Raw genomic sequence first — 16,128 nt, forward strand, 5'->3', positions numbered from 1 at the left:
TAGGTGTCACATGTCGACCTCAAATGTGTTGTCATTTTGTGCATGTGAGTCCGCTACAGGTCGATTATTAGCAACGCTCCATAACTTCATTGCTTCGTCCGAAAGGTTGTTCTGCAATACGGGTGATGGCGCGCATTCAAAACGAACTTGTCTCTCCACGGCTTTGGTTCGTTGGTGTGTCATCCCGAGTAAGTTGTTCACATAGCCAATAATTTTAACCCTTCCAGGCGATCAATAATTCTGTCCATCGGAAATTTAGTTTCTTGTACTTCCCGAATCAGGAAAAGCTTAGAGCTACAGAAAGAATTAGTAGTTTTTAAATGTTCAGTGAGTTTTGTCATGTTTACAGAATGCGGCCTTCATGGAAGAACTCCTTACAGGATCGTCAGATATGAGAATACCTGTTTCATGTCTAGCACACTTGGAAAGCACCTATCCAGTTACTTGAAAGATATGCGTGATATAAAAAAATTTCCGTAGCTTGCACTGCAGGTGCAATGCTAAAGAGACAGTGGAGCTGATGGGCACCTAGCTAGTCCTGGCTTTTGGGCTAGACTAAGCACTACCAAGTCTTCCCCAGCATTTTCCGGAATTTATTGATTACTGATCGATTATCGATGAGCTATTGATTGGCTATCGATTGGCTATCGCAAGGTATTGGCCACCTGCTTGGGCTAGGCTAAGCACTACCAAGCCATCGCCAGCATTTTCCGGAATTTACTGATTATTGATCGATGATTGATTAGCCATTGATTGGCTATCGATTGACTATCACAAGGTATTGGACACGTATTTGGGCTAGGCTAAGCACTACCAAGTCATCCCCATCATTTTCCGGAATTTATTTATTATTGATCGATTATCGATGAGCTACTGATTGGATATCGATTGGCTATTGATGACTAACTAAGCTTAAGTAGTCCCAACCATGCTTAGCTAGACTTAGCCAGGCTCAGCTTCGCTAGTTCACAGGGGTACGTGCCATTGCGCTTGGACCCTTTCTGCACAACCGCCAGGATCGGCCCACATTTTCTGTTCGCACGTTACGCAATACGGACTAACGCTAGGCTTAAACAGTTACGCTGTTAAAAAGTTGTGGGAGCAGTAAAAGAAGTGAACATACTACACCAAATGAAACTGACGACGAGGACAAATGTCGAGCCTTCCAAATACCTTCCAAGTGTATTATTTATTAAGGCACTTCACCCATTTTATTCAAGCTTGCCGCAGATGTTGGGAGAGAGAGAGAGAACAACTTTATTTAAAGATAGACCCCAGTCCGGGTCCGCAGATGCTGACTTACAAGTGTTTCGAGATGTTTAGTACATATCCTAAATATTATAATTGCCATCAGTGCTTTTGATTGTGATGCACTATCCTCGCGTACACAAATATGCACATCGCGAAGGTGTTAACGGACGAAGTAGCTCCAGCGAGTGCACCTCTGTTTAACCTAATAAAACAATAAATCGCGACACAAAACCTGCAATATATTGTCAACCTGTAGGTGTCTATACAGCCCACAGACCTCTTAATCGAAAATCGATGCCACTGAATCACTTCGTTGATTTCCCTAAAGTTCTTACATTTGGTCTACCTCAATCCTAAGCCAATAGGTATGTGCAACTAACGTGTAACTGGGTAATTGCCAGTCCTCCAAATAGGGAATGCACGGCTATGACACAAAGGGCATCGATGCTAAACTCTATATAGGTACACATGTGCCTTATATCTGTGTGCATACACATCTTATCAACATTCTTCGCACGGCGAGAAACACACTATGCATGTATTTTCGGGACATGACTGTGTCGATGGCGTGGTCGATGGCGCACACTGCGGATCAGCCTGCTTTGGTGCTTGTGTTTCGGCACTGCTTGTGCATAGTGTAGTGCATGAATTGCAGCAGAATAAAATTGCAGCAGAATAAAATAAATGTGCGTTACACAAACATAAGCATTGCGCATTATTGCATCTGTCGTAAGATAAAAATAAACGCCACTGTAAGCATTGCATTTGATTTCGTAGTACTTAATAACTGCTTCACTAAATCTTAGCTTCACATGGATTCCAATGTGCGCTGGACCTACGTAATTGTTCGGTGTGTATAATGATGTGTCAAATTTTACTATTATTGCGTCAACAAGTGTTTTCTTATTAGAAATTTTAGACATTTACCATGAAAAGAAAAACGAACAAATTGCATCAAATACACATCCATATTGCCTTAGTGCTTAGAAAGCGACATATTGAATATAGTTGCTGAATTCTCCAAACAATATCTTGATATTCTTGTGTTTTGACATCAAGGTTCGCGAAATTGTGCATGCACTTAATGCATATTTTTCAATTTGAGAGGGAAAACTCAAAACACAATGTAGTTTATAGTTCCGCTTGTCTTGTATGCCCTTTGTATAGGCAAATGTTTGTGCCTATCGTCAGTATGGCGATGTTTCACAAATCAACACAGCATAAAATGCTTCGAAGGCTTGGCATGTAAACGTATGAGGTAGTCATAGCGTGAAAGAAAGATTGATTTGTACGAAAACGTTGGGTATAATGTTAAAGTAGTTTCTTTTTTCCAGACATTGGAAGAAAGAATGAAGAAGCTGGAAATGCCATTGGAAAGGGTTATCCAGCGACTGCGCGAAGAAGCACTGAAACGGAACAAGTAAAATGTGGTTGTAGTTTTGGTTGCACAAAACTTGAGCTTTTAGATATTGTAGCCTTGAGGCAAAGAGTACAAACTTGCAGAAGGATTTTCAGCCGCTGGCCGCTGTGGTAGTTCAGTAATAGTGGCGTTCGGGTACTGAAGACGAGGTCGTGGGCTCGTTGCCAGGCAGTGGCAAATGTATTCAGACGGCGAAATGCGAAGAATGCAGACATGGCCGTCTTTGAGTTCACGAAAAGAAAGAGAACTTGCTTCGAAATAACCAATCCTATTTCTTTCGCTACAATCAAATAAATACACGTTTTAATAACTTTGTTCCCTGTGCTTTATTCCTGATTGACTTGTCTTGGCCAACTAAGAAGCTTGAGATCAACTATAACGTTATGCTTCCTCTTGAATTGAGTTTTTTGCATCCATCCAGTAAAGATGATACGAAGATGCAATATCTTTAACAATCACAAATGGATGCGTCCAGCCAAACCGTGTCAATGACCAAACGCGGTGCTAAAAGTGCGTGCGCTCCCATTTCTGGTACGGCAGTGCCGAACTTAACAGCCGGAAACAAGTTCGTCAAGCTGACGTCAGTTTTCCATTGCAAAACTGCAACATATCCTACTAAAAACTGCTTATTCCGCCGCTTAGGCTGTGTGTTGTGGAGGTGGTGTTGGTACCTGAGGTTGCGGCGCTGGTCGTACATTAGCAAAAATCTAATTACCAAGACACACAGTGAGTTTGGATACAAGCATTTATTCTGGGCTATGCATTTAACCTCATATACTTGCTTTCGCCAAGTCCAATGGCGTTGGCTAGTTAATGTAGCCCTCTGCAGGTAAGTGTGAAGGTGTGTCGTGAATGTGCCATAGTGGTAGCGTCCAAGTGGTAGCGCATTGTGCGAAGGCCTGTGCGCGTAATTTACAAAACACAGTAAAAAAAGCAGTCGTTTACTGCGCGAGGCACTTCCCGGTACGACACATGATGGCTACAACTGCGACGACGAGGAATGGGTTTTGAAAACAACAATGGGATGACTAAGCCTTCATGACGACATCAACGATGGTGTGGCGTGATGACGATAATACAACAGCCACAATGATGGCATGGCTACGATAATGAATATGGAGTGATAATAACTGCGATGGCGGCTTGAAGAGGATGTGGTACGACGACGGGGCAAGCAACATTTAGGAGCAAGATGATGAAGGTGACGCGATGAACAAGCATGGCAACAAACCTGACGGTGGCGCAATGATGATGGCACGACATCGACGTGTGATGCACAACTACCATGACCACAGTGATGACGACTGCAGTGTGACGATGGCACGTAAGCAACCACGGCGACGGCGTGACGACGGATGCCCATTGACGGTGAACACCACGATGACAATTACATGATGATGATGATTTATTGAGATGGCACATCAGCCTCGGCAAGGATGTAGTAACGGTGACATGGTAGTGACGACGGTCTCACAGTGACGATGTCCACGGTAATGACGAGGATGGCGAGATGACGACACTGTTAACTGACACGTAAGACATCGAAGAGCTGTTTTCGCGAGAGGAATTCTGCTGCTGGAGAGCGTGCGATGAAGAACTGCCCCCATCAAACGACTGCTAAATAAATCTCGTACGTGATGTGCGGCAAATCTCATCTCCAGTTTATCCGCTCCCTCTAGTACAAATGTTGTCCCCGTATATTCCTTAGCGTGCTCCAAAGAACAATTTAAATGGTGGACTGAGGTGAATACATGGACGCTGAAACTAGGCTTCCTTGTTGTTTACTTCCTTGTGCAATAAAAATTGCCAGACAGCTGAAAAATTACCTAGAACCCTGTATAGTATAGTTAGTGAAGCCTCAGAGCATCCGATCTATAGATCGGATGCTCGATAGACGTGGCTTTCTCCTACGATATATTGTAGGAGAAAGCCACGTCTTCTAGGAAGTGCGACCACTAAGTCTAATCATACCCACGTAGTTCGAGGGTACGCCTCTGTGCATTTCCTATGTGACCCCGCGCAACTGACCGATAAGAAAAGTTCCGGTCCTTTTTTTTCTCCGAAATGAAAGATAAGCCTGCCTCACGCCTCACTGTCTTCTACGAAGGCGATGGAAAACGTACTTCGTGCGGCACATTAAGAGTTGCGAAAAAGTGTTACAGTCATTAATGTTGAGAAGATGATCGGATTATTGGCATTCAAATATGGTCCGTTCATGAGGTCAATATTTCTAGAGGTATGCGAGTTAGGTTTTAATATGTCGTATGAAGCCGCTGGCTTACTGTGTGTATCAGCTAACGTGAGATCAGCAGTTCAGCGAAAAAATATGAACAGACATGGTGAAATATGCTATTATAAGAACTAAGGTGCTGTTTCGCCAGAGTTCTGGCAACCGAATGCCATATCTCTTAACATCATATCTTGCACCGTGTTCTCTTTTAATGTTTATTTTCTTTTTTGGTTGAATAGCTTGACTAGAGTAAGCTGACACAACGTATATCAGCTCTTGCATAAAAGTATGCCGTCTTTTTGAATCCGAAATGGCCAGAAATTTAAGAACCGCTTTATGTTTATATGCATATACTTGAGCGGTAGACACGGGGAAAGGGAAAAAAAAACACTGCAAATTTAGACGTGCTTTGTGTTGATGTCGTTGAGCGTGCCAAGAAATTATTGACATATATTTATATATTTTCGTGTTTAAATTGAACTCAAACGAAGGAACGCACCACATTTCGCATCTATTGTATACTTTTCACGCGCACTGTGCGCATTTCACGCGTGCAGTGTACAGCAAGGAAGACTACAGCAGTGACGACAATGACAACTGCAATGTGACGACCGCAGAACGTTAATGAAGACGGCATGATGACGGCATGTCGACGACAATGATGAGGAAGGCAAGACGACTGTGGCATGATAGTGGTGATGACAGTGATACGACGATGATGACGATTTGACAATGACTACATTGATGATGACGACGACGATATGACAATGACAACATTGAATATGACGACGACGGTGAGATAGCAACGATGGCATAAAAACTGACGACGAGGTGCAAGGACAATGAACGCGGCACTAAAGGCGACACTGCGTCTACTGCAGTGTAAGGTTCATTTGTTAAGCGTTACACAACGTCGTTACCACCTGAACCACTACAGGCATACTCGGTTCGCAAGGCCATGGCTGGTTTGCGCAGTAATATACAACAGAACTATGTCCACGTAGAACAGTTGTGCTGCCACTCATGCGTGTACGGCATAAAGATAGTGGCTTCAAGTACGATTGGAAGCCACTAAATTCCTGGTGATTTCACGTTGCATCCTGGTTCGGTAATACAATCCCAGTGGTGCACTAATACATAAGCCTGAAACAGTCATAATACGTAAAACTGAGGCAGGAAACGACTCAATAGACAGTTTTAGTACTGCGTACGTGAGGTTGCTAGATTCTGCAAAATGTGCATGTGCAGAACGCAACCCTAACGGTACGTGATGCGTACGCAGCAGCTGTATACGCACGTACCAATTCGTGCGCACGTATGTGGGGAGCCTCACGTGCTGCTCTCGTGGTTCTCATTTTTTTCGGGAGAGCGCGAGACACAGGAGTAAAAACAGAGCGCGAGACAAAAGGCGCAGTAGGTTTACATGCGTAGGCGCTTCCTTGTACTAAAAGCGGTGTCGTGACACACGCTGCCAAGTTCCGCAAAGCGCTTGCGTGCTGCGCACGTATCAGAATGCCGCAGTACTAAAACTATCTATTCATGGCTACAGTTAAGCTGGCTTTAATACGGTTTCAACGTCTGCTGTCAGTGTCGTTTACCAAGAAAGATGCTATTTCTCTGTGCTAAATATGTTTTCTTTTTACTTTTTGTAATACGCTGATGGGTTCTTTAGTGGATCATGCAACTGCGGCACCGATACAGTAATAGCCAATCAGGGTAAGTTCCGAACTGCTAGCCTACAATAGCCGATCAGAAAGCGGAGGGGAAAGCAGGGAGAGAAAGACTAAAAAAGAAAAATTGCCAGAAACATTCGAGCTACAGAAGCATTCCTGATACATGAAAACGGACGTTCATGGGCTGGTATTTTGAAAATTTTGCACCATGTACTCAAATATCTTAATTAATCATCACAGAGACTAACCAGTAACGAAACGATTCAATTTATTTGTGCAGAACCTTCGCGGAACATTTCCTACTATAACGTCATACGAAGCTGTTGAGAGTAGTCATCCGCTCATGGATGAGAAGTAATTCCTACAATGAAAGAGGTACATGTGCCCGGACATAACAACCGTTGTAAAGTAATCCCTAGCAGTTTACGAGGGCGCTCTTATCTCCCGTATGAGAGGAGTGTAGCAGGAAGCTCCATTAGGGCATCCGAGCATTGTGAGACGGGTGGTGCAAGGTAAGTGAGAATTCTACGCACGCCTTTTAGAATGTGTAAATGGTTACCTTTGACCAACCTAGGTCAAAGATGTGCTATTAAAGATGAAGGGAGAACTTTCGGAAGTATAGCGAACATCTTTTGCCAGCATGTGGATTTACGACTTGGAATGTTTTGCCAATTTATGTCTGGAAGCTTTCGGCTATCAGACGGTGCGGATGTGTACAGACAGGAAATAACAGAAAAAAAGTAGACTCGCTAATACATTTCTCTTGAGACACTTTGCACACTTCATTTAGCGAAAATAAGGGGTCTATATTAATGAAAACTTTTCCACTGACAAATGTGTAAATATACCAAAGTGTGCACTTGAATTGTGTTTTAAACGAAACAGTCCTAGGTTTTAAAGGTGGACCGGTACTGTCACGAGCATTGGACGGTGTAACGCCGCTGTGGAACAAAATAACTTCTAACAAAGGTGTAGTACCAGGCCATATATTTACCAGTCTTCAAGGAGAGTGTTGCTTATTCTATGTTACAAAGCAGATGAGTAGGGAACATATTGGATTACTAAAATGAAACTTGATAAGCATGTTACCTTCAATTAAGCTTCCCTTCCACAGTTATTCTCCACGCGTGTACATTGGAGGCTCATGTGAGCCATTGTTCATTTTCAATACTTTTTGGAAACCACAATACTGATATCTGTCACTCGGTTGTAGTCTATAATGTTAGTACACGTATAGGGGTTACAAAAAGAATGACTAAGCGAAGAATGCCACCATGTTACTCTAGGAGGCCTCCAAATGGGAACGAAAGATTAGAAAAACGCAAAAGGTTCTATCAATTTTCTTTGACACCATTGTAGCCCATGCAATGAGACATAAAAAAGAGCTTCGGGAACTGACAGAAAATGTTGCATGACAGAAGCGCGCTTTGTTGAAAAGGTCCTACTTGCTGTATTATTGTCAATGTGGTAGCTCGCTACGTTTCTTGTCATGAAAATTAGCGCACACAGCAATTGAGGAATCAACAAATTTCCTGGTTTTCCGGAGGTTTGCACAACCATTAAGATCATGTGGCCGCCGTATGTGAAGCACGTAGTACCTTTTGCTCGTCATATGACGAGAACACAATGATCCTCTGTCGACTCGGTGTATTAGTGCTTATTCTTCATGTACTCAATGGTGGTACTAAAATTAGAAACCTGATCAACCGGGCAATAAGTTCAGTTCAGTTGTTCAGTAGTTCAGGATCACCAGGAAAAATAATGTTGCGGTGAACGTTTCGTGCACTTATTATCAAGACGAATGGATTCGAACGTTGCACACTTTTCAACTAACCTCATGAAATCACAGAGACATGACTTCTTTGATGGGATATAAAATGTTGGGGACTTCTGTCACCTCGTCCTCCAGAACTTGTGATTATACAAATTAACACACACACACACACACACACACACACACACACACACACACACACACACACACACACACACACACACACACACACACACACACACACACACACACACACACACACACACACACACACACACACACACACACACACACACACTTAAAGCGATTACCAATGACCAATGCAGTGGAACAATCTGCCAACTGGCCCAATCCAACACTTTCCCGGTTCCACAGTACTGAAAAGCAGGCGTGCATGCACGGACGAAACCCTAACTATAGACATCGTTGAAACGCAGCCCTGACTGACACGCGTGTTCCTTTTCGTTCCTTCTTGTGTGCTGCTTGTTTGCACGTCTCCCTTCTAGTACTATGGATCCTTGCCGACTTGCTCCCCTTACAGTCGTTCTAAACCTCCAGGGACGGGCGACATGACGGAGGTGGTCGATCTGATCGGCCACTTCGGGCCTTGGCAAGCCTGTTTCGTTGCTTACGTCACCTACCGTGGCATACTGACGGGTCTGAACAACCTCGCCTACGTGTTCCTCGTCACCGACAACGAGCATTGGTGTTCGCGCCCACGTCTGCCGGATGGTGTGCTCGTCAATTTCACCGAAACCGAATGGAAGGAACGGTTCATCCCGTACGACGCGGAAGCCAAGTCGTACAGCCAGTGTTCCATGTATGGCTTTCTGCACAATTCAACCAGCGGCGAACTCATTCCCGACAACACCTCGGTGAAGGGCTGCGACGCTTGGACGTATGACGAGCACGTGTTCGGACACACGGTGACAGACGAGGTGAGATAGTGGCTGAGCCGTATTGCTTCAAAGGGCTCGAAGAAATGCCGACGTTGAGAAACGTCTTCCCCATTTGTCCTTTGAGTGACATGTCGCAATTTCGGTAAAAATACAAAAGTGGTTGAGGAGACACAAGACAGGACCGGAAAAGACAGGAAATGGAAAACTCTGTCATCCACCCGAATTGTAGCGCGAAGCCAGAAAAGTAATATCTAAGCGTAGACTACCGCTATGTTGCCCTAGGATGCCCTCAAATGTGACAATAGCCAATAACGAGTGAAACCTGTCTTAACCAACACTCAGCATCTAAGGTAGCGAGAGAGATTTTATAGATATAAGGTGGGATAAATGCATTTTATAATTCGGATCGAATGAGGGACTATAAGTATGGTCAAATAATATAAAGACTTTCAAAAAACGCTACACAGTTTGTTTTAGGTTCTTAGGTTCAAAAGTTTTTAACAGAGCCAATAAGGTAAGGTGAAATTCGTTGCAATAATACCTGAAATTATGTTTCGCGACGAAAAATTTGTTTCTTAATTAGTTAACAATGACAAGTCAAATTGACCCTTCGCACCTCTTCAATTCTGCAACAATTTAGCTACTAGACATACGGACTTCCTAAAAATTAGCCCCTTAATACCAAATCAATGCTCTAAATATTCCTATTTTCGAAGAATAATAGCTGATTTCGCGGAATAACCCCCCTGAATATACAGTGACAAAGGACCACTGGTCAGTTTCTATAAGTACCTGTATTCATGATATAATTTACATGTTTTTCATTTCTAAACCTTTTCGTTTGTAAATTTTTAATCAGGCTGAGATTTGAGCAGCATCAGTTATGCTTTCTAGTAATATTTTTCTGTTGGGTTTGTTTACCTACTATCTACAAGTATCCCGTATCTAAATGCAGTATCTAAAAAAAAAGAGAAAGAGATTAGAAAGAAGAGTGTCCTTTAATATAAGCTCTGTGAGCAGAGAAAATGACTTAGGCAGTCGTTTGCTTTCGACACGCACATTAGTTTGTATGGTGACGTCACATGTCAAGTAGCACTGCTTTCTCTCATTTTTGATGATGCGTTTTTTTCTGGTATAGTAGGCCAATTTCTCTAAACTAATCAGCATATAGGCTTGCAATGTCCCTGCATTGTCTAGTGCATAATTCATTCTATGGTTTTGACAAGCGAACTCAACAGGCCTATCAACAAAGCTTAACTGCTTTTCAGTGCTGAATTGAATTGAAGTTTACTTGTCTTGCCTGCACATAAGAGTGAAGGCAAATGGTAAAGGCTTCATAGGCTGACAAAATACCTTTGTTCCTAGAGTCTGGCCTGTAAGCCGATGAACACACTCCTCAAACAACATGATATTGTTCCTCTAAACTTTCTAAACAATGTTTAGAAGGATCATAAATAAAGACGACCGATATTGTGCAATATTCGAGCTCTATGTTGTAAGACGTCTTCGGACAAGCTCACACGTGCTTTGACAAGCCCCTGCAGTGAAATAAGTGAAACGCCTTGAGCGGGCTGATTCGAGTGTATGGCACAGAAATGAAGTTACCAAATACTCACATAACATTTCTTCACGCATTACAAAGCTTAAATGCTTAAGTTAGGATACTGCTAGGGGGGGGGGAGGGGGGTTCTACGCTTCTACCTTGCAACCGTGCTCGCTCACGATTCTCAGTGAGCCTGCCGTGGTAAAAGTTGGTGGACTCGAATAAGCATCCCCGTTTTATTCTGCTCATGCTTTCCGTGTCTCCCCGCGCCGTTTTTGGGCCCTATGTGTCCAATGTGGGAGCGCCATAACCGAGCAATGGCTATATTTCTGCAACAAATACCACATTTTGAGGTGTTATAACTCCTTGTTGTCTTCCCGTCGGTGATTCAGGCACAGGTCGTAATAAAAGAGGGGTCATTTAATATACGAATAAAAGGTTACATAGCCACACGGGCATACTATGCCACAAAGGTGAACACTGCACCACACAGGCAAACTCCTACGAGCATTGACACACGTCTTCCTTCACCGACCAGCCGACAACTGCTACGTGGGTTTCAGTTAGGCCCAGTAGCGCACTACATAACGAGCGCTTCCCGAGAGAGGGCGCTGGCGATATGCTAACATCCTGACTAGTAAAGGTTTGAGTTTAAAGTAAGACAACTACCATGAGAGAGTGAGCTTTCTCAAACGCGGGTGCTGCCGCTCAGAGTCCCAAACCTACTCACGAGTTATGCCTCCGTGGACGTCGTGCGAGAGGCTAAATTTAGCTCCGATTGCACCGTGCCAGGCGCGACAACAGCACCGGCTGTGCGCGTGACCTATGCATGATGAAGTCATGAGTCATGACTGTTTTCATCTAAACAACGATGTCAAAGTAAGGTGCGTGGGTAGTACGGCTGGAAATACATAAGCGACAATAGTATTACATGTTTTCATCACATGTGGATTTAACAGGCGATTCCTCTGCTGACCGATCTGAAAGAGTCTTGAGTATATATATAATATATACTCTGTATATATACTAATATATAATATATACTCTGTATATATACTGTATACTGTATATACGTATATATACTGCCATGCTTTGCACATTTCAGGAATGAAACACACCTTTTCTAAAATACGCTACAGGTAATATGTCAAAGAAGAGGTACATACGATATTTGTCCGCATTGTGAGGATGGCTACGTGAAAGGCTTGTGCAGGAGCACCAATGCAGTTGCGTTAGTGTATCTGCTCTTCAGTGACTCAGTCAACAATTTCAACTCTTTGAAAACTAAATGTTAATCCTCTCGCCTCCCTTCATTCTCATACCTTGAAGTGATGTCAGCCCTCCCACCCTTCCTCCTTGTGGCTCTTCGTCTCCATTTTAATGCAGTTCCGTACAGTTCATATCCACGCGCATGATGCGCAAGTAGTGAGTCAAAATATTTTCTTCACAGAAAGTTCTACCGTCTTACAATAGGATGTAAAAAAAAATACTAAGACAGGCGAGGAACGAGATACGCTCAAAATGTTTTAGAGCGCGTAAGACATCGTGTGAACTTGTACAAGTGACCTTGGTAATGCAAAAGAGGTCAAATAAACCCACGCTGTGAACTAAGAGTGTCTAAGTCACCTTGAGTTTTGCCACTTACTCCAAACAAGGTCTACTACAAAAATTAAGAACTCGTGGTGAAAGCTACTTGTTGGAGCATTCTTGGAGGTTAATAAGGAAAAAAAAAAGGAAAGAAGGGCGCGCTTTGTGGCAGTGAAATGATGTGGGAGAGATTTATTGTAAACGCACTAAAGAAAAGAAAAGCACGTCCATGTGTTTCTTTAATGCATTTGTTAATTTTTGCTTTCAGTGGAATCTCGTGTGCGAAAATACATGGAAAAGGTCACTGATACAAAGCACATATATGGCTTGCTTGATGTTGGGCATTCTCGTCATAGGTAACGTGTCAGACAGGTATGTCTTTTTCTCGATTTTCCAAGCCTATAAGAATTGGACAGGTCAGGCACATGCTCATATGTAATAAGTACGGTGTCTTTTTTTCCCTTATGTTGGAAACATTTGCTTAAATTTTTGCACTGTAGTGGTAAGTACACTTTCTGATAAACTTCTTTTAGCAAGCTGATACCATAGTGACATTTTGTCTTAAGACAATTCTTAAGCGGAACATTGTCATGGGGTACAGATTTGTAAAAAAAAAAGAAGAAAGGTTCAGATTGACTTCTTTTTCTTCTTTTTTCTTAACGTTGGGCATGTTTGCTGAAGTTCTAGTGCTGTAACAGTATAGCACAGCACTACCATGTATTCACATTTCATCTCAAGACAATTATTAAGCTTAACATTACGGCAGGTGCACAAAAAGAAGGAATAACTTCTCTTTAGACTAAATATAGGAAAAATGAAGGCATTCCTTGATTTAAAGTTTCTGGCATTTGATATCACACAATGAAGTCTCTATATGTTTAAATCATTTTAATGGGGTGTTTACAACGCCGCCGCAAATCTAAATATCACCTTACTACGATGTTTCGGTGATCAATTTCTTCGTTCTCTTTTCAGATTTGGAAGAAGAATTGTGGCAGTTCTAAGCACCATTTGCTTGTGCGCCTCCTCGTTTGCACTGACCTTCAGTTCGAGCCTCAACGTCTTTCTGGTAGCCCGAGTGGGCGTGGCCGTTGCAATTTCCGGACTCCAGGTGGCCTGCTTCAGTCTGCGTAAGCTCAGTTTATCACTCATTCCGGGCTGGGAATGCCCGTACCTGCTGTGATATATGCGCGATACAATAATAAAGCGACACATTCTTTGCAAGCGCTGCCCAGACTACGCTGATCATGGCTGGTGCAGCTGTCTTGACGAGTATTGCATGTGCGTACAACAGCATAAGCGCGCGCTCCAGGTTTCATTTAGCCGAAGGCGCTGGAATAAAGCGAGTGTAATAGCCTTATGTTTGTCTTTCGCAGTGTACTACTTCTCTGCGCTTATGTCTGAACTCACCTTTCTTTACTCGACATAAATCCAAACTCGCTTTCACCCTCGTGGCATTACGGCTCTCGATGCGCATTCGTGTAAACTGCTATAGTTTTTGAACGGTGTAGAGCATTATAGTTGCGACTGGTACGGTGCGTAAACAATGCCTTAGCTTGCACGTCACATAGAGTGACAATAGTTCGCAACGCAGTTATTTTTGTAACATTTAATTACTCGCTTCAAGAAAGTTTCGTTTCGCATGGATTCCAGTATGGGCGTTGGATCTGCTTAACTTTGTGTTTTGGGAATTAGAAACATACCTATCCATTGACCTATACTGATGTGACGATGGGTGGGAGTGAGTACCGAATAGTCTACTTACAGTCCTATTGCAACGCCACGCACTACGCTTACAACAAACTCATGAATATGATTTCAAGAGTGAAATATTCAAGTGCGCTCTTCATAGTGTGGCTGCGTCACGTATTTTCCTTCCTAGTTAGGTGGATAAAAATACAAAAAAGTACTCTCAATATGACATCCTTAACAAAAAGAAACAAACAAACCTGCATGGAATAAATATATATGTGAAAAAAGAACACCTGCTACGTAATGAAAGCTCAGGTGTGCAAGGAGTAAAAAAAAAGTCGTAGTTTCGCCCGAAAAACGAAGCATTGATTGCGATAGCAAATTAGCAGACAGCTATGAGAAGTAATGATAGTAGTTTTTATCGACTGTATAAGCTTATAAACATTCGCTTACTAACTAAATTAACAAACATTGTGTCACGCGCGCACCAGCAAACATGAACACAACTCAATCAATGATCGTGGAAACTCGCTGTCAAAGCGGTGGAGTGAGGAAGCACGGCAGCAGCAGCGAACAAATTTACCTTCGTGCTACCTCTCGCATCAATGCGAACTAAGCCGCGAAAACGCAGCGCACGTCGAACTCTGTTCCCGTTGCAGATGGTTTTCAAAATAGAACAGCCTACGCATAGGTTACCTTCAAAATGTATGCGTAGGTTACCTTCAAAGGCAAATCAGTTTCCTCTCATATGCAACGTTTACTTGCTGCTTAGCCAGAAAAAAAGACGAATTCACCAAGGTTGCGAAGTTCTGTTGACGCGCATCGCATTTTTGTTCCCTTCATGTGCAATTTCCTCTTATCAGTAATTTATTTTCGGGACATTTTAGTGCATAACATGAGTTTCTAAAAGAAATAGGAGTGGAATGAAGTGAGACGTCTGAATTTTCTAGGGCGTTTTACACAATCTTTTAGTCCGGAATACATGTCTCTACACGCAAAAGTATACAGGTACACGGGCAAAATCATCTGCTTGAAAAGGAGCGCAACTTGAAGACACTCAGGCGGTTTAGAAACTAGACCAGAATCAACTATTACGGGCAAAAACAAGCAAGTAAGAATCAACCTTTACCACTAGCCTAATAGTGGTGCCACCTTTTCAAATGCTTTAGAAAGCAGCTCTTAGGAGCCTGTTCCTGCAACGAGAGTTGGCGTCGGCGTAACCGAACTGACGAGCGCAACGAAAGATGAAAAAGTGAAAAGCGGCGAGAGCGAACAGGCGCGAAGAGGAAAGAGCGGAGAGGAGGGTGCAGCGGAAGCATGAGGCGGAAAGCGGAGGAGGAGGGTATGGCGAAAGCGTGAGAAGAAGAGCGTATTGTGGCGACGAAGGCTACGAGAGTGCGCCAGAGTATACGCGTGTCGTCTGGGAGGTCTGTCGGCGGCGGCTGCTGTGAATCGCGCCCACGCGTCACCCACGCGCTGGCTCTCGCGACCTCCTGATTAGCGAGGTAGTCGCGTCACACTTCGCTTCGTTTGCAACGTGCCGCGAGAGACGCGCCAGCCAATATATCGCGAAATGAAAGCACGTATATGGTGGTGCTCAAATTTCGCATTAGAAAGTATTGTTGTGGCAGTTGATATTGCTGTAGTATTATATAACTTTGTTTTGTTCTACCACTTTATTTTCAAACCCCAAAAGTTGGGGGTCCTCCAGGCAAAAAGTTGTCTTGGACAACTTCAGGGGACCTGGAGACCATACAGACAGCAGGCAATAGTGATACATTCACAGAACGAAAATTGAAAGAATTTAAACCACTGGGTACATTGAAATATTAAAAATATTACACAATGCAACATACAACCATATTTATGGCAATTAAGAACATCTTTTCATGCACATTCAAAGCATAGCAATGTCAAAAATACTTTTACAATCAAAAAACACTTGTGTTATAAGGGTTCATCACACATTCAACGAAAACAATTCTTATTTGCGACTTGAATTAATAAAGTGGAATGTTGAAGTTAATCTGTGGAGTCACACGCTTTATTAGTGTGGGTA

At 43.0% G+C, this 16,128-nt stretch overlaps 2 protein-coding genes across 4 annotated transcripts in view; both read left to right on the top strand.

Annotated features, from left to right (window-relative positions):
- LOC119464235 (uncharacterized) overlaps positions 1-3,217 on the top strand; it is a 107,054-nt gene extending 103,837 nt beyond the window's left edge. For 2 of the 3 annotated variants that reach the window (XM_049655532.1, XM_037725125.2), the window contains exon 8: positions 2,586-3,000. In XM_049655532.1, the coding sequence (XP_049511489.1) occupies positions 2,586-2,675 (90 nt within the window). In that variant the 3' untranslated portion in view covers positions 2,676-3,000. Of the gene's footprint in view, positions 1-2,585 lie in introns of all 3 variants that reach the window. The other variant, XM_037725124.2, reaches the window with a different exon arrangement.
- A 3,728-nt stretch (positions 3,218-6,945) lies between these two features.
- Positions 6,946-16,128, top strand: part of LOC119464236 (solute carrier family 22 member 6-like) — a 32,448-nt gene continuing 23,265 nt past the window's right edge. The window contains exons 1-4 of the mRNA XM_037725126.2: positions 6,946-7,086; positions 8,907-9,286; positions 12,646-12,749; positions 13,353-13,507. Of these exons, the coding sequence (XP_037581054.1) occupies positions 8,918-9,286; positions 12,646-12,749; positions 13,353-13,507 (628 nt within the window). The 5' untranslated portion in view covers positions 6,946-7,086; positions 8,907-8,917. The remainder of the gene's footprint in view (positions 7,087-8,906; positions 9,287-12,645; positions 12,750-13,352; positions 13,508-16,128) is intronic.

Source organism: Dermacentor silvarum, chromosome 9, assembly GCF_013339745.2.
Source record: "Dermacentor silvarum isolate Dsil-2018 chromosome 9, BIME_Dsil_1.4, whole genome shotgun sequence".
In the NCBI taxonomy this organism is placed as follows: Eukaryota; Metazoa; Arthropoda; class Arachnida; order Ixodida; family Ixodidae; genus Dermacentor; species Dermacentor silvarum.